The sequence below is a fragment of the Squalius cephalus genome, assembly GCF_949319135.1.
Source record: "Squalius cephalus genome assembly, chromosome: 10".
Taxonomy (NCBI): Eukaryota; Metazoa; Chordata; class Actinopteri; order Cypriniformes; family Leuciscidae; genus Squalius; species Squalius cephalus.
In genome coordinates this window covers 1,415,859-1,437,001 of record NC_137131.1, presented here as the reverse complement: position 1 = coordinate 1,437,001, position 21,143 = coordinate 1,415,859, and the positions used below count along the sequence as shown (strand labels likewise).

The 21,143-nt window shown below is 35.9% G+C and overlaps 2 protein-coding genes across 5 annotated transcripts in view; one reads left to right on the top strand and one right to left on the bottom strand.

The window, feature by feature from the left end:
- Positions 1-157: 157 nt before the first annotated feature.
- dctn2 (dynactin 2 (p50)) lies at positions 158-15,865 on the top strand. Its single transcript, XM_079883825.1, has 14 exons — positions 158-373; positions 1,976-2,044; positions 6,398-6,494; positions 7,613-7,674; positions 7,761-7,859; positions 8,451-8,611; positions 9,557-9,707; positions 11,585-11,650; positions 12,579-12,617; positions 12,862-12,939; positions 13,269-13,340; positions 13,426-13,528; positions 14,304-14,395; positions 15,716-15,865. The coding sequence occupies exons 1-14, from the start codon at positions 338-340 to the stop codon at positions 15,800-15,802; spliced, it is 1,212 nt and encodes a 403-aa protein (XP_079739951.1). The 5' UTR covers positions 158-337; the 3' UTR covers positions 15,803-15,865.
- mbd6 (methyl-CpG binding domain protein 6) overlaps positions 15,822-21,143 on the bottom strand; it is a 28,827-nt gene continuing 23,505 nt past the window's right edge. For all 4 annotated transcript variants that reach the window (XM_079883822.1, XM_079883821.1, XM_079883823.1 and 1 more), the window contains one exon: positions 15,822-21,010. In XM_079883822.1, coding sequence (XP_079739948.1) covers positions 20,951-21,010 — 60 coding nt within the window. In that variant the 3' untranslated portion in view covers positions 15,822-20,950. The remainder of the gene's footprint in view (positions 21,011-21,143) is intronic.

Here is a 21,143-nt window from a genome sequence, read left to right as displayed (position 1 = left end):
AATAAAAAAACAAATTATCATTGTTAAACACAAACATAATAAATTCAAGTTGCATAAATAGAAAGAGAGAATACAATAAATTCCATAAATACTTTGAAGTACGCAAGGTATACAAGTAAATTATAACGAATTAAAGGGCTTGAAATTGAATCCTCGCGAGATTGCGCGGGGTTTTGTTTGTGTGAGTGACATCATAGCCGTCGTTGTGTCCTGTCGTGTGTGTGCGCTCGCGCGTCATCCGCATCATTCAGCCGTGTATTTCTCCTTTCAAACTGCAGGAAAGAAACACACACCGCATATAAATTCATATTAAACTGCTTTTACATAACGCGCTGCAATGGCCGACCCGAAATATGCCAACCTGCCGGGCATCGTAAGTGATTCATTCAGTCCATATCAACAATAACAGTGCGGTATATTAGCATTAGCATTAGCCGAGGCTAGCGGTCTGAGGCGATTCGGAGCGAAACATTCATATATAAATTCACATTTACAGACTTACTAAGTGTCCTTAGTGAATATAAGACGCACGAGATTGTAATGGAGTAATGGAGTTATTTGACATTCTTGAATTTTCAGATTGTTTAGAGGTGTGTTAGCTCATGTTTGCGACGTATGCTTGTTAAACATAACAGACAGAGTTGATGAATATCGTTTAAATGACAGATTTTCCAGCAATCTCTGTTGCTTATATGTTGTGTAAAGGGACTGTTGCACACCTTTATTTTGTAGGTTTGCTGTAAGAAATAGATGTTAAGATGTTAAGGGCGTTGGCCAGATGTAAGATTGCTGGATTATAATGTCAATATTTTAATATGTCATGTTATTGCAGTCTTTTATTATGCTAATGTCAGTCTGTGTTGTTTACATTAGCAATACTGTAAGTCGGTGCTTACTTACAGGTTTTTACATTCGTCCCCTCAGTCTTTAAAATTACCTCCATAAATATGTTTAGTCTGGTTTTCCACCCTGCTTTTTTGGCACATAAAATGTAAATTAAATGTATATAAAGTTTGTGTGTCAAGGAACAGTACCGGTCAAAAGTTTGGAAACATTACTATTTTTTTATGCTTATGAAAAAAGTCTCTTATGCTCATCAAGTCTGCGTTTATTTGATTAAAAAATACAGAAAAAAACAGTAATATTGTGAAATATTCAAAGCTGAATTTTCAGCATCATTTCTCCAGTCTTCAGTGTCACATGATCCTTCAGAAATCACTCTAATATATTGATTTATTATCGTGCTGCTCAATATTTTTTATTATAACTGATACTTTTTTCAGGATTCATTGATGAATAATTAGTTAATAAAGAACAGTATTTATTTAAAATTTGATCACAGCTTTGATCATTGAAATAAAATTATATTAAAATTAGGGCTGTCAAAAGATTAATCGCGATTAATCGCATCCAAATTAAAAGTTTGTGTTTACATAATATATGTGTGTGTACTGTGTATAATTATTTTGTATATATAAATACACACACATGCATGTATATATTTAAGAAATATTTGCATACATATACTGTATATATATTTATATAGTTTATATTATATATAAATATAATTTTTTTAATATATAAATAACACATTTTTCTTAAATATATACATGCATGTGTGTGTATTTATATATACAAATTTAATTATACACAGTACACACACATATATTATTAAAAACAAACTTTTATTTTGGATGCGATTAATCACGATTAATCTTTTGACAGCCCTAATTAAAATAGAAAATTATTATTTAAAATATATTTGATTTATATTTTACAATATTACTGCTTGATGAGCATAAGAGACTTCTTTCAAAAACATTAAAAATAGTAATGTTTTACAAGTTTTGACCGGCACTGTAAATATACAGTGTATACACACACACACACACTCGAGGATTTAAGTCTGATATGTGCCTTTGACATTATATTTCTGAAGTGACATTATTATTAAAATGACATAATTTCCTCACAGGCCTCCAACGAGCCTGACGTCTACGAGACGAGTGATCTGCCCGAGGATGATCAGGCGCAGTTTGAGTCGGTGAGTATCTGTGTGTGTGTGTGTGTGTGTGTGTGTGTGAGATGAGCTGTTCTGTGTGCAGTGACTCACATGAGAGCTAATTCTACTTTCCCTCCCCGTTCACTAACCCACCATCACTGTTTGACCCGCTCCGGATGCTAGTTTGTGCAAGTAAGACGTCCATGTTTCTCTAATGCAGTAAATGCATGGGTTGAAGTCTTCCTGCCTTTCGCCTGTTTTCTAATCCGGGACAGTCACACAATTAGAATTAATAACTTTCTCTTATTTTAACTAAGAACAGGTTCTTCTATAGCTAGTTTTGCCTGTGTGTGTATGTCGTGGGCTTATTGCATTATGATAAAGGTGTGAATTGGTAAAAGTGCGTTACAGGTTGTAACCTGCTCTATATAGTTATAATGAATAACCTCGGTGACTCAATGACTGGTGTACTCCTGTAATATTATCACTTTGTTTATAGAATATGGCTCATGTATTCAGGGTTTCTAACTTAAATATGTAAACTTAATGCTGTTTGTTAGAACTAACAGTAAGTTCCTGAGAGATGGTGTGGAGTGACGTTTAGCTGTTTAAGTGTGTTTTAAGGAACAAAAGGTGGTAAATTTGACAGTTTGACAGAAGTTATGTGTGTGTGTGTGTGTGTGTGTGTGTGTGTTTTCACTAACTTCCTTCTATCACTCTGCTTATAGAATATGTTCTTATATTGTATAAAGCACTTTAAAAGTGCTATATAAATAAAGATGTACTTCTAGGACTGCACAATTTGTAAGAAAAAAAAATCTAATTTGCAATTTTTTAGAAAAATGTTGTGATGTAAAATGCAATTTTAAAAAGGTTTGCTGTGCTTATTTAAAGGGCTGCACAATTTGGCCAATTTTTTTTTTGATTATATATCAGTATGAATATAAAATAACAATTATTCATTTTTTTTTTTTTAGTATTATTAATATTAGCAAATAAAAATGTTATACAAAATATTAATATTGTAATACTTTACCGTAAAATCTGAAAGTATTTAGGAGAAATAATTAGTGCTGTGCAACGATTAATCGCATCCAAAATAAAAGTTTGTTTTTACATAATATATGGATAATTATACATTATTATATTATTACATAATATACGGGATACACATGCAAATATTTCTCAAATATATACATGCATATGTGTATTTATATATAAAAAAATAATTATGCACATGTATTACGTAAACACAAACTTTTATTTTGGATGCGATTAATCGTTGCCCAGCACTAGAAATAATATAATACAAATAATTTTATTTTACTCTACAACTGTAAAATTACATTACTAATATTCATGGGTGTCTTATTGTTTTGTATTTAATTAAATTTTTATATTGGCCTTAAAGTAGCTCACATTTAGGTTACACTTCATTTTAAGGTGTCATTGTTACAGTGTAATAATTAATTAACTACATGTACTTACTATAGGATTAGGGTAGGATTTGGTTGAGGGTCAGTTGCATGTAATTATGTGTAATTTACTGTTATTACTGTGGTAAGTACATGTAACATGTGACCCTGGATCACAAAACCAGTCACATGTCACACTAGTTTATCTGTGGCAATATTCAACAATACATAGTTTGGGTCAAAATTATTGATTTTTATTTTATGCCAAAAATCATGAGGATATTCAGTAAAGATCATGTTCCATGAAGATATTTAGTACATTTCCTACTGTAAATATATAAAACATGTATTTCTGTGAGTGAATGCAGCACAATTGCCAACAGAAATGAACAACTTTAAAGGAGATTTTCTCAATGTTTAGATTTTTTTGCACCCTCAGATTCCAGATGTTCAATAGTTGTCCTATCCTAACAAACCATACACCAATGGAAAGCTTATTTATTCAGCTTTCATATGGTGTATAAATCTCAATTTAAAAAAATTGACTCATTTGACTGGTTTTGTGGTCCAGGGTCACATATGTAACAAGGAAACTGTAATTGCAGTCTTTGCGATTACGGTTTTATTATGATGAATCGTGCAGCCCTTCTTCCTCCAGCCTCTCCGTATGTGTATGACTCTGATCTGGATGCATTGCTTCCCTATTCCTGAAGTGATGGAGTCTGTGTCACTAACATCTGCTCTCTTCCCAGAACAACACAACTAATGTTTGACATGCTCGTTTCCGCTTCGTGTTTGAGTGCTTTCAGCATTTGCTCTTGTGTAAAGCTCTTCTTAGCAGGTGGAGATAACATTACCCACTGACCTGAGAGCAGTTTTGTGTTCATAAGATGATCAGATGAAGAAATGCAGGATCAGTTGTAGGAACGAGACCCTGCGGCTCTAAATAAGACTGATGAAATGAACAAGCAATCCAGTGATACTCACAACACAGCGCTCTGTTCTCCCTTCCCTTCAGCTCCTGTTGTGCATGTCATATGATAACTACATTAATATCTCTCTCTCTTTCTCTTCCTCACTCTCTTCTGTTTTTCTCTTTCTCTTTTGCTCTAACTGTCTTTGGGGACCCAAGGAGCTGGTAAGAGTTTCTGATTCCCCTTTAACACCCAGTGACTCTTCTAAACCAATCAGATCGCGATCTGTGCATGTGCATCTGTGAACTCCACACGCATTTGGACTAACGCTTCCCCCTCTGAGCATTAATGTGATTGGCAATACTGAGCAATAATAACTAGTATTAGCTGTGATGCATGTAGATCTCTTTAATTCTTTAACTATCACTTCTTTAAATAATCATACATTAGGTATCATTCGAAAGCTTAGAAACTCAAAAATTCATCCTGTGAAAACCACTTTGTAATTGGACATTGCGTTACCATGGAAATGGTACTTTAAATTCTTTTAGCTGGCTCCTCCCCCAGTGGGCGTCGTCAGGTTTCATATTTCAAAATTTATTTTAACTACTTTATTATCATATAAGATATCGTCGGATAGGTCTGAGTCTTAAGGTTCCATATTTGGTGACTATTTTGTGATAGAAGTGATATTTGGACAGAAATGTATTCATTTGCTGCAGGAAAATGCATAAAAAAAATAATTCAGTGGAATGTGGTCGACGCCCGGTGGATATATTTGGTACAGAACAAAATCTCAAAATCAAAACTTTTTGTGATATCAACTTCAAATTTGGATCACAACTTTGTTTCGATTTTATAGTAAAAATAATTTGTAAAATATATATTTTATATAAAATAAAAAATGTTTATGAAGTAAGTCTCTTATGCTCATCAAGCCTGCGTTTATTTGTTAAAAAATTGGTGAAATATTAAAAGCTGATTTTTCAGCACAGTCTTCAGTGTCACATGATCCTTCAGAAATCATTCTAATATGCTGATTTATCATCAATGCTGGAAACAGTTGTGCTGCTTAATATCTTAATATTTGATTAACAGTAAATCTAAACTTTCAGAACTTTTTCATACTTAACATAGGTATATATTAAAGCAATTTTGGATTACAACCATTTAAGTTTGGATAGTGCATTTTCACATTTATTCTCAAAAAGACAGTTATTAATGTGTTAAACATTTGACTGGAACATTACATTGTAAAATGTGGAAGCAGAATTAGTCAGTCGGTTCGTGAGATTCGTAAAGGTCGTGCAGCATCTCTGGTTCTCCGTCATGTCCTCGTCTCAGTGATTCTCCAGAAATGAGAAGTCAGTATCTGCAACATATGTGCTTTAAATGATGGTGAAAATGCCCTTCGTTCTGACATTCCCAGCCAATTAAAACAGAAAAGTGTCAAATACCGTGTGAGTTCACCGTACGCTTGCATTCATCAGTCTGTGGAAGTGTGTGTTCATGTTTCTCCAGCTTAATGGCCACAGTAGACGCCTCAGAGCAACGTACAGATGTTTCAGCTGCATAGTGTTCTTTCATAATGAACTTTTAGTAGTTTTTACTAAATTAAATGTACATTTAAAGAAGGGAATGAGCCATAGAAAGCACCCTAGTAGTAACACACTAAACAGTTTTGCAGTCAAGCATAGATGTTTTCAGTTTGCTGCTGTATTTTAGACGATTCTGGAGCTTATTAAACACCGTCGGCTTGAATCTCCTCCTGTCAGATTGATGTGTGTGTGTGAGAGGATAAATTGTTTGGTGCACGCACTGATGCATGATGGTCTACGAGTCACGTGTTTCTGTTTGAGTGAATTAAATCAGTTGAGCTGCACAAAAGTCCTGTGTGATCGCGACACGCACGTCACTCTTAAAATCAACATTTCAATCAGCCACGCCCCTTCTGTGGGAGGGGCTTAGCTGCCTCAAAGATTCAGCCAATCAGAGCTTCAGAAGCGTCTCCTTTATGATCAGCTGCATGCGTTTCTCGTGTGATTGGTTGATAACTCGTCTCACAGGAGGAGCTGTGCAGCGACAGCGTGGAGCGGATCGTCGTCAATCCCAACGCCGCTTACGACAAGTTCAAAGACAAACACGTCAGCACCAAGGGTTTGGGTGAGTACAGCGATTCCTTGAAGAAAATCTCGTTTGTTGTTGTTCTCATTTGTTGTGAATGTTTAAATGTAAAATTTAAATTGCACTGGTCGTTTTCGTAAGAGACGAGATGCATTCAAGCTGTTATAATGAATGCAGACTCAAAAAAAACCATCTTGGCGTCTACATGATGTTTCAATAAAGATGGTTAGTTTATAATTGATGTTTGGCAACAAAGTAAGGATTTGATCAATAGTATAGTTTACAGATGTGTAAATTCAGTCAGAGAAACTGGATCTGGTTTTGCTTGTGTCTGATTAATTTTTACTTTATTATAGTTAACAAAAACCATTAAAAAAGTGTTACTTGACATGGAAATTTTTTTTACCAGAAATTAAATAGTGTTTAAAGTCCCCTTGTAGTCAGTAATTGTATTCCTTAAAACTCATCTTTGATCCAAATTAAATATTTAAAAAAAAATTCTTGAAAATTTTTTCTTCATGACTTAAAATATCTTGAATGTAAGTTGACACCCTTGCCTCATTTAGTATGCGCGGTTCTATGAATATGCAAATGAGCCCCGCCTCCACTCACTCACTCAGCTCAGAGATCCACTGGTTGACGATCACACGTTGATCTGATTGGTTACAAGGTAGTTTGTGACGTCAGAAACACCAGCGATTTCAAAGCGTGTTTTTGAGACTGTCTTTGGTTCACTGCAGTTTTAAGGAGGAAATACTCAGCAATGCTGTCGACTTATGAACTTACACATGCTTTGTCTTAAAGCACATTAATAACACCACATAGACATATAAACAACATTAAAAGATGGATTTTAACCAAATATATTTTATATCAGCTAGTTGCCAATGCAACATTTCTCATTTTCATGTAGTTTAACTTGATGTACTAAAATAAATAAAAATGTATCAAAAAATAATAAAAATGACAAAAAACGCACAACAAAATGACTAAAGATTATATAAAATAATATATATATATATATATATATATATATATATATATATATATATATATATATATATATATATATATATATATAAATAATGCACAATATTAATAAGATCTATAATACTATTTCAGTGATGCTTGAATAACACTGTTGTGATCGTGTGCAGATTTCTCGGACCGCATCAGTAAGACCAGCAGGGTGGGCTACGAGTCTGGAGAATACGAGCTCGTGAGTGATTCGAACCGCTTCATGATTCCTTTGGTTTAATGGAGTCCCTCATGGTTTGTCCTGATTAATGTCCTCTGGTCCTGCAGTTAGCCGAGGGCTGTGGCGTGAAGGAAACTCCTCAGCAGAAATATCAGCGGCTGGTCAACGAGATTCACGAGCTCTGCCAAGATGTGGAGCGTATTCAGGTCAGAACTAAACATCGGCTTTTCTTTCACGTTCCCGAGCTCTCATATACTCTCACCAATATTCACATGAAATTTTATTAAAAAAATTACATGACTATAATTAAGTGGAAAAACACAATAATAGTGGAATTTAATAGAAATGAAAAAAGTAATAAATAATAAAATAATAATCATATATAATAATAATTTTTCACAGTATAAGTTGGTTCTTTATACCGGAAACTATATCAGTTATTTTTGGATTTTATTTTTATATACTTTTTCAATTTTATTATGTGCTTTTGTCATTTTTTTAATCTTTGTTTTTTGTTTTTAAATATTGCTATTTAGGTTTAATTAATTTTCATTTCAGGTTTTAGTTTTTATTGAAACATCTGCTTCTCTTTCATTCACGCGAGTTCTCGTATCACCATCTGCAATGTTCCATAGAAAAGATACAAAGTGTCAATTTTGATTTCATGGTGACTTACATGACTTTTGTTATTTACTTTGTTTCCACCCCTGAAGAAAGCAGTGCTGCTGACAAACAGCTCATGTTTTACTGTGACGTTCATGCATGTGTGTGTGTGTGTGTGTGTGTGTGTCCTGCAGGTCACCACTAAAGAGAGCAGTGCCGAGGAGCGCTTGACTCCGGTGGCTTTGGCTCAGCAGGCGGCTCAGCTCAAACAGCAGCTGGTGTCTGCTCATCTGGACTCTCTGCTCGGACCCAACGCCCACATCAACCTCACCGACCCTGACGGAGCTCTAGCCAAGTGAGTCCAGACCTCTGTGGCCGCTTGCAGAAACTGCTTAGACTAGTCTTAAAGGCGGTGGTATAATGAATAATGCCCCTTTTTACAAGATGTAAAATAAGTCTTTGATGTCCCCAGAGTGTGCATTTATGCATTTGGCAGACGCTTTTATCCAAAGCGACTTACATTGCATTTCAAGGTACACATTTTACATTCTTAACAGTTCTTGCTTTCCCTGGGAATTGAACCCATGACCTTGGCGTTGCAAGCTGTTTGAGCTACAGGAAAACTTTTAGATTATTTTTTATAGCATGTTAAAATCCCCCCTTTTTGAGGTTGAGCAAAAACGTGTCATTTTGTGTGTGTCCCTTTAAATGCAAATGAGCTGCTGCTCCGGGCACAGAGGGCAGAGCTTAAAGAGCTCGATCTTGCAGACACGCACTAAAATGTCAGAAACTGTTCAGCCTTTTATGTTCAAACCGGAGTCAGAAAGATGGAGAGACTCAAGAAGTGACAACATGTAGAAGCAACAGGACATTTCTGAATGGTTAGTTGATGAATTTATGTAGATGATGTGGAGTTAACTATCTTCTAGTCATTGATTAGCATATTCTGTCATGATAATCTATAAATCACGTTCAGGGGGCGGGGTTTATGTAAATTTTTGGGTTTGTGATGTCACTAACCCGGGAGGAAGCTTGTGTAGTCCCTATCAGCCGTTTGTTGTAGTTAAAAAGCAATTTCTGTAAAATAAAACATCTTCCTTTGCTTTTAACTTTGAGCGCTGTAACTTTGCAGATGTTGTTTATGCTCAAACAGCAACATTACACACTAACTAAAGTTAGAAGAGTCAAATCACAATCAACCACCCCTTTAAAAATTAGTCATTATATGATATAGTTATATAAGATATAGTCAATTATATGTGTGTGAAGCATCTCTTCTTCTCTGTTTCTCTCGGCACAGGCGGTTGTTGACTCAGCTGGAAGTGGCGCGGGGCGTTCGGAGCGGTTCAGGAGGAGAGGGAAAGACAGCGCCACCCAAAGGCCCAGATGGAGTGATTCTCTACGAGCTTCACAGCCGACCGGAGCAAGAGAAGTTCACTGAATCTGCCAAGGTACGGCTTCGTATAACATCCGGCGTACTGGTGGAACGGGTCACGAAATTCACGGTTCGGATCATTTACGGTTTTTGAGCCACGGATCGGATCATTTTTCGGATCAGCAAAAAAAGCGACTCTTTTCAGACTCAAAACAGAGCGATCTCTGTCAGTGATGGGCGTATTCGTTCAGTAGATCCAACCAATTACATGCCCCTCTTCACAGCCGAGCTGAAATGCTATTTGCTGACGTTACGCAAATGAGACCTAACCAATAGGGGTGTAAGAAAAAATCGATACACTTGAGTATCGCGATATTTTATTTTGCAATACTGTATCGATTTTCAAAAACGCAATATCGATTTTTTTTTTTTTTTTTTTTTTTTTTTTTTTTACGTCCAAAAATATTCATGGTAAGACAGTGGTTCACGTTTATGCTGTTTAAATCCCTACCACTAGATAGCTATGCTGAGACGCACCACTAGTGTCCTCGCCAGGCTCGCCTATAACGGTGCGTGTCCACTGGACATTTTTAGGATTGACAGCGGACCGGAGAAAGCGTTGAGAGCGACCGAGAGCGTCAAAAAGTTGGGCAGTTCCTTTATACAAATATCAAGCGAAAAACGCAGCCAATTGCTGTGAGGTTCGGGATGTGACGTCTGTCTTGAGAGTTTAAACATATGCAAATTGTGCCGGAGTTTATGCTGGATTTAGTGCGTAAATCATTTTGTTTACAAATTAGACGTTGTGCAGTTGTTATATATATGTTGAATATTTCATTTTGGATGTGTTTATTGTGATTATATTGGCTGGTTTTATAAAAGTTTATACAGTTGAAAGGATATCTTTGCTTGGTGCATTTGGAAACAAAGCTTGTCTATTTCTAAATGTAATCGCGTGCATCGTTCACACCAAACGCGAATAGAGCATCTGGCGCGAGTGATTTCAATGTTAAGTCAATGCAAAGACGCGTTTACGCGCGTCTGGAGGTCCTGCGGCACGAGGCGTTTAGCGCGGCGCGGTTCGCCTCATTCGCGCGTCCAGTTCTTTTAAAATCTTTTATCACATAAAACTTGATTTCAATATATGACACATTCATTTTGTTCACTTTCATTCATTTTCGTCCAGTTCACGTTGTTGTTTTGTATTGTGACAGGGGCTATGTACCTATTTTCTTTTATTATGGCCTACTTGAGCATATAAAAATTTGCTCACTAAGAACCTGTGAACCACAATCCCAAACTGGCAGTTTGATTTTCTGTGTACTGAATTGTTTACCTAAAGTAAACTTCTTTGACTTTTATGCACATCATGTCTTTTTTAAAATATTTTTAATATATTTTACTTTTAAAAAATCCCAATATATCGCCTTATGCACAGTATCGAAATATATTGCAATATATTGAATCGTGACCCATGTATCGTGATACGTATCGTATCGCCAGATTCTTGCCAATACACAGCCCTACTAACCAATACTGTCGTATTTTTTAGTATGTTTTACAGTTTTTAGAGAAGTGCATGACATGAATAAAACGTAATGAATTGATTTTTGATGATACAAAATGAACACAAAACACCAACATCTAAGATTATCTCAGCAAGTCTGTCAGCTGGCCTGCTTGCGAGTCCTGAGTTTTTTGCCTCTTCTGCGTTTAAAATTGTTTGAATGTGTAAATTGGCAAGACAATATGTGTCCAAATTATAAAATTTCACTCTATGATGGTTAAATTAAGCAGTTAATCTGCGAATCGCATGTGTGCCGAACCGTGGGGCAGCTGGTCCGTACGGATCATCTGCGATCCTATCAAAAATCCTGTGATCGAATACCTAATCCGTTGTGATGTCACTTCCTGATGTGTTTCCTGACGCACAGCTTCTCTCTGTGACTGTAGGTCGCCGAGCTCGAGAGGCGATTGGCTGAACTGGAGATGTCGATCGGCTCCGGCTCCGATAAACAGGTGCACGAGACACGTTTACCAGCAATACTGACGGAGTTGATGCACACACACACACACACACACACACTGATGGAGTTGGTGCACGAGACACGTTTACCAGCAATACTGACAGAGTTGATGCGCACACACACACACACACACACACACACACTGATGGAGTTGGTGCACGAGACACGTTTACCAGCAATACTGACAGAGTTGATGCTTTTATTCCTATAAAGCCACATATTTGATACATAAATTTCTAAAGCCTCTAAATATTGAACATGATCTGATAAACCTGTCAATCTCCTCCAGTCCTTCTGTCTCTGACTGACAGTTTAGACTCTAAAAGTCTTTTAGTTTAATTGTACAAACGTCCTTCAGCTCGAGTCTTTATGATCTGAAATCTGCACTGATTTTTATCAAGTAAACATGAGAATAACTTTGATATTGTTAGTAATATTTCAGCTGGACTGAAGCAGGTTTGCTTGATTATCCATCATCATTTATTATAAAAATCACGAGTATCAAATATGATCATCAGGCTTTTGAGGAAGGGTTATTTGTTCATCTCTCAATCATCATTGTATTGCGTTATATGTTTTAAAACTACAGAGCTTTGAACATAAAACAAAACTAAGCATTTAAATATCATGATCTTATTTTAAGACATTATTGGCAGATTTTGATATTTATATGCATTTTATGTAAGGATCTGCTACTGATATAAAGATCTCACTGATTTACAAGCATCAGAATTTCATATAAATATCAGAATCTGCAGCAAACAGCATATTGTTGCTCAGTTTTGGGGATAATTGATCTGTTTTTCCTCCATATTCTCACTATATTAGACTATATGAGCCATAAAAGCCTGATGCATCAAATATGATACTAAACATAAAACACACATGCAAACTTTTGAACCTTTTGTGTGTTTTTTCAGGGTCCGCTCAGTGCCGGGGTCCAGGGAGCCAGTCTGATGGTGAACACACACACACACACACACAAACACACACACACAAACACTGATCAATAAACAGCACCATTAATGTTAACAACCAACTGTCAAAGAGACGCATTAATGAAAATAAAAGGAGTTTAACATGTTAGTGACTGGAAGCACCAGAAAATACATAGATAGCAGATTAGGAGACCACTTGACAACTTGATGTAGAATGAGTGAATGTCGTTATGTGATGGGAATAATAATATCTCATAACTCATAGGACACTATCGAGCTTCTGCAGGCTCGTGTCAGTGCGCTGGACGCCGCCACACTGGACCAGGTGGAAGCCCGACTACAGGTGAACATGAGGATATCATCATCACCATCATATGAGTATACAGTCAAACCAACATTTATTCAGACACCTTCAACATTTCTCACATTATCACAGTCTATTTGCTATAGCAATTAAAGAAAAAACACTTCAACAAAACATGATCAGGTCAAAGTGTCAAATTTTTATAAATGTTACTTTACACAATTTACCTTTTTTTTGCTAAATTAACTATAGTGTCCTGGGTGCAGTTGTAAAACAATATCAAAATGATATCTAGTGTCTGAATAATGTCTGGTGTGACTGTATATGGAGCTGTTACTGAGACTGACTGCGGTGTGATGTTTTTCCAGAGTGTTCTGGGTAAGATGAATGAAATTGCCAAACACAAGACGGCCATCGAGGACGCTGAGACCCAGAATAAGGTGCGTCCCACATGACTGAATGAACCAGGTGTTGTGTACCGATGACATCATCAGATGTAGTGTGAGCAGGTGTGGTGTGTTTCAGGTGTCTCAGCTGTATGATGTGGTTCAGAAGTGGGATGCGATGGCCACGTCCCTCCCGCAGGTGGTGCAGAGACTGACGGCTGTCAAAGAGCTGCACGAACAGGGTATTCTCTCACTTCATCATCATTTCCGCATTTTTATAATGCATTTCACTGCTACTTTTGGTTTGCGATTTGAATACCTTTTTAATTGGCTAAAAAATTATGCAAAATGTCAAAAAAAAGTCAAAAATTGTCCTAAAACGGTCTCATTTTCTTTCTGCAAAATATAATATAAAAAATAATGATAATTGTAATTCTTATTATTATTAACCCCCAAAATAATACTACTACTAATAATAAAATTGTTGTTTTTGTTGTTGTTATTATTATTAATCCCCCATCCAAAAATGTGATTGTTATTATTGTTATATAATAATTATTGTTTGAATATTTTGAGAGGGCGCACTTGAGAAAATACGAGAAAGGCCATTCATGTCCAATTTACAACTAGGAATTTTTCAACCTGGACACTCGTATTTATAATAATTCCAAAAATGTTATTGTTGTTATTGTTAATAATAATTACAGATCATTGTAAGATAATATTTTATTATAAATTATTATTATCATAATCCTCCCCCAGAAACAATAACAAACCTCATCAAAATAATCATTATAATTAGAATAATTGCAGGTTGTTTTAAGATGATCTGTTGTTCTATAGCAGAAACATATTTTTTTTGTGGGTTGAAAGAAGAGCTAGATATTTCTGTACAGTTTCATGAGATTCATTTCAGTTTTTACTATATGATGGAGATGTCTCAATACAGGAAGTCTTCATGCCGTTAGTACAGGTGTGTATTATGACTTTATTCTTCTTCTTTCTGTGGTGTTTCAGCGATGCAGTTTGGCCAGCTGTTGACCCATCTGGACACGACACAGCAGATGATCAACAACTCTCTGAAGGACAACACCACTCTTCTGACGCAGGTAACGCTCGTGACATACACTCCAACCAACATTTATTCAGACGCCTTCAACATTTCTCACATTATCACAGTTTATTCACTATAATTTAGAAAAAGGTAATAAAATATGAGCAGAACTCAGTTGATATTTGACTGGTTTTGTCCGTCCTTCTGTTAGACTGTCTCACACATGAATTATGTTGAATATCTGTCAGCTGTTAAATTTAACTACACAATTAGATAATACCAGTTTAGCTCAACCAATCACCAAGCAATGCTTCATTGTGTTCAGTCTGTGTGTAAAAAGAGCATTAGCAATTAAAGAAAACACACTTCAGCAAAACATGATCAGCTCAAAGTGTCTGAGTAATATTTGGCCCCAAATTTGTATCAATGTTACTGGTATGAAGAATTATTGGGTATAATATGTCACAGTTTACTTTATTTTTAGAGTTGTCGCATCCAAAATAAAAGTTTGTTTTTACATAATATATGTGTGTGTATGGAGTATAATTATTTTCTATATATAAATACACACACATGCATGTATATATTTAAGAAATATTTGCATGTATATACTGTGTATATATATTTATATTATATATAATTTATATTATATATAAATATTTTATATATAAATAACACATTTTTCTTAAATATATATGCACGTGTGTGTATTTATATATAGAAAATAATTATACTCCATACACACACATATATTATGTAAACACAAACTTTTATTTTGGATGCGATTAATCGTTTGACAGCCCTATATATTTTCTTTATTTTGCTCTCCTCACTTACATAACTGAACTATAGTCAGGGTTCCCACGGGTCCTTGAAATCTTTGAGAGTTTGTGAATCTGAAAAGAAAAAAAGTCAAGGCCCTGGAAAGTTGTTGATAGTAAACACACACAGATACAGGTCCTGGAAAGTGCTTGAATTTATTTTGTGCAAGAAGTTTTCTGGAAAAAATTCCATTTAATTCCCTCCGGTCCGCTAAAGTGTTATTCCGCCAACACTTCGTGGCCTATGCGCGCTAGCTCGCTTGATTTACGTTAGTTACGTGCATTTACGCGTTATGCCGTGTTTCCCATGTGACGTACTTTGTGTTGTACGTTGCCATGACGTTCATGCACACAAAACTGTAACAATGTATCTTACAAGGTAACACGATGTAACTATGCTCTCACTTGAAGTGTGTCCCACATTAAGTCCTTGAGTTTGAGGGTATTGGACCTGGAAAGCTCCTTGAATTTGAAGTTAACCGAAGTGTGGGAACCCTGTAGTGTCCTGCACACACTAGTAAAAATGATATCTGGTGTCTGAATAATGTTCTCAGGTCCAGCAAACCATGAAGGAGAACCTGGTGGCCGTGGAGGAGAACTTCTCCGCACTGGACCAGAGGATGAAGAAACTCTCCAAGTAAAAGCGTCTGGCGTGAGGAGAGAGAACGAAGGAAGAGGCAGTTTGACGTTCCTCACATTAGAATCCAGCTCTTTTTCTCATGTCGCCCTCTTGTTTCTCCGCAAAGTTTAGATGAAGTTCGAGACCAAACTGTTTCACACTACAAACATCCTAAAGCTTCACCTTTCCTCCTGAGACGCTTCATCCGTCAGACACTGTAAGTCACGCACACAAACGCAAACCCAGAGTCTCAGACTGCCTGTCTGTGAGATGATCTGATGAGTTCTGTAGCAGAGAGAGATCTGAAGCACTTTTCCATCATGAGCGACGTGGACTTTGTCTCGGAAGTGAGCAGACGCTGTGTGTAAATACAGGCTTATATGTACTTTAACTTGTTCTCATGAGAGATCGCTTGCAACCGTTATTGTATTAATGTGTGGAGCACAGTCCACAAATTATGATAATTTTCCAATATAGAATTTCAAAGGCATCTCTGGATAATAAAATGCTTCCAGAAATCCGGTTCATGCTCTTGTTTTTGTCGTTGAATGTTCACATGTGTCTGTAAAAATGTTTTGCATAACTTTTTCAGGGTTAGAAATCGATGTTCCTGATGCTGATATTTACGATTTAATCCATTCACTCAAGTTATATGCATTGCTTTAATTCACTACATATTATTTTCATAAGGACATTAGTTTGTTCTCCAGCTTAGTTTAGTTCATCTCAAGGGTTTTTTCCTCTGAAACCTAAATTTCGGTCAAATACAGGCTGTTTTTGTTGTGTAGAAAACACAATATGCTTCAAATGGTTATTCTACGGTGGCCCAGTAGTGCACAACACAACGAAATTTAAAAAGCAAACATAAGTTCACAACACAACGGAAAATGTACAACACATCGAAATACAGCCGCAACACAACGGAAATGCGAGGGAACGTCCGCCAATTCTTTCAAGTTGTTAAAACATATAATTTGTATTAATTAAAATAACTTTTAACATTCAAAAACATGTTCCAAAATCCAAAGCTTGATTGTATTGGTAGTAGACTGACTTTTTTCCAATACCTCCCTTTATTACAGTAATTGCAATGACTTTTTTTAGGAAATTTCTGTAATATAAAAGTTTTTTTTTTCTTTTATCATGTGTCAAAGGTTGTAGTTCCTATTAACCAGACTGACTTACAACAGGTGAAATTATGCCAATAGCTCCCTATATGCACAGTACACAATTAGTTTTTTATAAAAACATTAGGCCTACTGTAATTCACCTAAAGCTTTTTTTTCTCTCTCAAAGCTTGTTCCTAGTGACCAGACTGACTTATTACTGGTGAAATTGTGCCAATACCTTCCTGTAATTCTGCAATTCACCAAATGGTTTTTATTTTTATTTATCAAATCATATTATAAATTATACGTTTTAACCACTTGGTGGAATTGCCAGACGTTCCCTTAGGGATGCGCTATGGTAGCGCGTCAAAGCATTCTCCAGTATAAATACGCAGCTATAATTGATGTAGGTGATTTTGAAGTATATTTTATGTCGATATACAATGGTTGCATACTGTAAAATCTAATCGTGGTATTGATATATTAAGACTGCTGACTCTATAGAAAAATGGTAAGGAAAACTAACTTTACCGCACTCCGAGAGCCCTCTAGTGGTCGGGAGCATTTCCGTTGTGTTGCGGCTTTATATCGTTGTGTTGTACATTTTCCGTTGTGTTGTGGCTCATTTCGTTGTGTTGTGAACTTATGTTTGCTTTTTAAATGTTGTTGTGTTGTGCACTACTGGAACACCGTATTATTCAAATGTTAAAATGCATATTTTAACGACAATACAAGGTGATGTAGCTGTTGTGGAAAAACTAATAAACAATAGTAGTCACATCAGCAATCGTTTTTCCATCCGCCATGTTTAACATTTATGAACTGGAGAATTAAAATAATCTCAGAGTTTCCCAGTAGTTAATATGACCTGAGAGGGCATTTATGTCCAATTTCCAACTAGGAAACTCCAACTAGGAATTTCCAACTTTCTGACTAGGAATTTCCGACTTGGAAACTTGTATTTACGATGATTATGATATCATATGAAGGCATTACATGCCTGTTTATTGTGAGTTGTGCTGCCATGTTCAGCTGTTGTGGAAAAACTAATAAACAACAGATAAAGTTTATGGCCCGTCCAACTCAGAAACTGGGGAATCAAAATTATCTCAGAGTTTCCCAGTTGTAAATATTTTGAGAGGCCGTACATGAGAAAATACATGAGAGGCCGTTCATGTCCAATTTCCAACTTGTAATTTCCAACTAGGAATTTCCAACATTCGACAAGAAATTTCCGACTAGAAAACTTGTATTAACGATGATTATGATATCATGTGTTTATAGTGAGTTGTGCTGCCATGTTCAGCTGTTGTGGAAAAATAATAAACGAGATAAAGTTATGGCCCGCCCAACTCAGAAACTGGGGAATCTAAATTATCCCAGAGTTTCCCAGTAGTAAATACAGTATTCAACATTTGAAGTGGATCAAAACCTTTAATAAAGTTATACATGAATTTTGAACATTAACCGTTCTTGTCTTAGGACAACTTTGATGAACTTTTATTCTCATCTGATATTGAAGTGATCCACTTCAAAATGTTGACTACTGTATATTAGGATGCTGGACTTGGGAGGCCATTCATTTCCAACTAAGAACTTCCAACTAGGAAACTCCCAATTTTCGTCTAGGAATTTCCGACTAGGAATTTTCAATGTAGAAAACTCGTATTTATGATAATTCTGATATCATGTGATAGCAGCATTACATGCCTGTATATTGTGATTTGTGCTGATGTGGAAAAATAAACAACAATAGTTTCATCTCAAGAGCATCCAATTTCCAACTAGGAAACTATGAATTTCCAACTAGGAAACACTCCAATTTCCGACTAGGAATTTCCAACTAGGAAACTCCCAATTTTCACCTAGGAATTTCCAACTAGGAAATTCCAATTTCCGACTAGGAAACTGACTATGAATTTCCAACTAGGAAACACTCTCATTTCCGACTAGGAATTTCCAACTAGGAAACTCCCAATTTTCACCTAGGAAATTCCAATTTCCGACTAGGAATTTTCGATGTAGAAAACGCGTATTTATGATAATTCTGATATCATGTGATGGCAGCGTTACATGCCTGTATATTGTGATTTGTGCTGATGTGGAAAAATAAACAATAGTTTCATCTCAAGAGCATCCAATTTCCAACTAGGAAACTATGAATTTCCAACTAGGAAACACTCCAATTTCCAACTAGGAAACTGACTATGAATTTCCAACTAGGAAACACTCCAATTTCCGACTAGGAATTTCCAACTAGGAAACTCCCAATTTTCACCTAGGAATTTCCGACTAGGAATTTTCGATGTAGAAAACGCGTATTTATGATAATTCTGATATCATGTGATGGCAGTGTTACATGCCTGTATATTGTGATTTGTGCTGATGTGGAAAAATAAACAACAATAGTTTCATCTCAGAGCATCCAATTTCCAACTAGGAAACTGACTAGGAATTTCAGAAATCAGATGATATCAGAAATTGTGACATGAAATAATCAGAAGAGAACGTTTCAATCATTTAAAACCTTTTAATTTGTTAAATAAAATTAACTCCCAATAAAAAAGAAAAAAGGGAAAAAAAAAAGGAAATGCTACTTGTTCACAATTCTCAAAGTATTTTCTTTACAAATCAAACATGAATATGAGAAAGGAAAGGTTTCTCTGCAGGAGGAATATTTTACAAATTGATCATTTTTTCCTAAAAAAAGGTGTACAAAATAAAATACTAAAACTGTACATATATACATAAATTCAATAGTAAAATTGCATAATCAGCCACATTATTAAATCATTATTTTAAATATTCAGTAATAATCTTGTGCCTGTGTTGATGAGCTCTGGGAAACACAGTCCTGTGCGACACCATCCACGACTAAAGCCCCTACAGACCTACAAATACACTAGATTCACTCCCTCCTGGAACACACACACACACACACACACACACTTATAAAATATATTTATATACACTGCCATGCAAAGATGAGCCGAGTCACGAGTGAAACAGCTTCAGTGTCTCTGCAGGGCAGCATAAAACACTGCAAAAATGACGTTCTTCCTCAGTATTTCTGTCTTGTTTTTCTAAACATTTTTAAATCAAGATACATTTACTGAAGATGCAAAGAGACTTCAGTTGTTAAGGCTCGTTTATTAAAAAATGTATCAAAATCAAGTGAGTTTTTGCCAAATATCTGGTCAGAAAAATAAACGTTTTCCTTTTGAATCATGTTGAAATTGATTGGCAAATATTTTTTTCTTGCTTTAAGCATCATGTTTATTTGTAGTAAATTCATATAGTAAATGCTTCATTTTGATAAATGTTTCTCTCAATATATGAATTACTTATATATTTAATTTATATAATATATTTAGCTTTTCCAGTATATGCATCTTGATCTGAGAATGTTTAGATGTTTGTATTGGAAAACAAGATAAAATTCCCGAATAAGATTTTTTTTGCGGTGTGACAAAACAATGCATTTGATGCTAAAAAGCGGTTCATGAGGTGCATGATGGGTAAAATGATATTTGTGATGCAATGATCCGTCGATTGGAAAGATTCCCAGAGACAAAGGGTTTTTCGGCTCTGGAACACAAGCTATCAAATACAACAAATTTGTTGATGACGACGACAACAACAACAACAACAACAACAACAACATGGACTCGTGTGCATCTAAAGACTGATGGGAGTGAATGTTCAGGCAGAGCTGTCAATCACAATCATCAAAAAGAAGCAAATAATAAAAAAAAAAGATAATTAAAAGAACTGGTAAACAAACCACTATTCCTAAACTGATGCATTCGTGCGACAATTTAACAATAGTTCTCATTAGTAAAACCCCTCTCATGGTGAATTAACGTGTTCATGTAACAATGGTCAAGAATGGTAACAGAAGTTGTGGGACGAACACAAACACGCGTGACGGAGGAGCGAGATCGCGGGAGACTCTTCTTCACAGTGCAGCTCAGTCGAACTCTGTGATGGTGTTGCCGTGGCGACAGTGATGGTGTTGCCGTGGCAACAGTGCTGGTGTTGGCGGTACCGTACGGTCGGATCTATCGGACCACGCGGCGTCTCTTCCCTCTGGTGGAGCGAGCCGGCCTCGACATCGGGATCTGCAACGCAACACACACAACTTCGGTTTAATACGTTCTTAAGCATCATATCAGGCCATATGGACATTCCTGATTTTCCCTTCTCAAATTTAAAGACCTCATTAAAAACGTATTAAATTTAAGTTTTTAAATT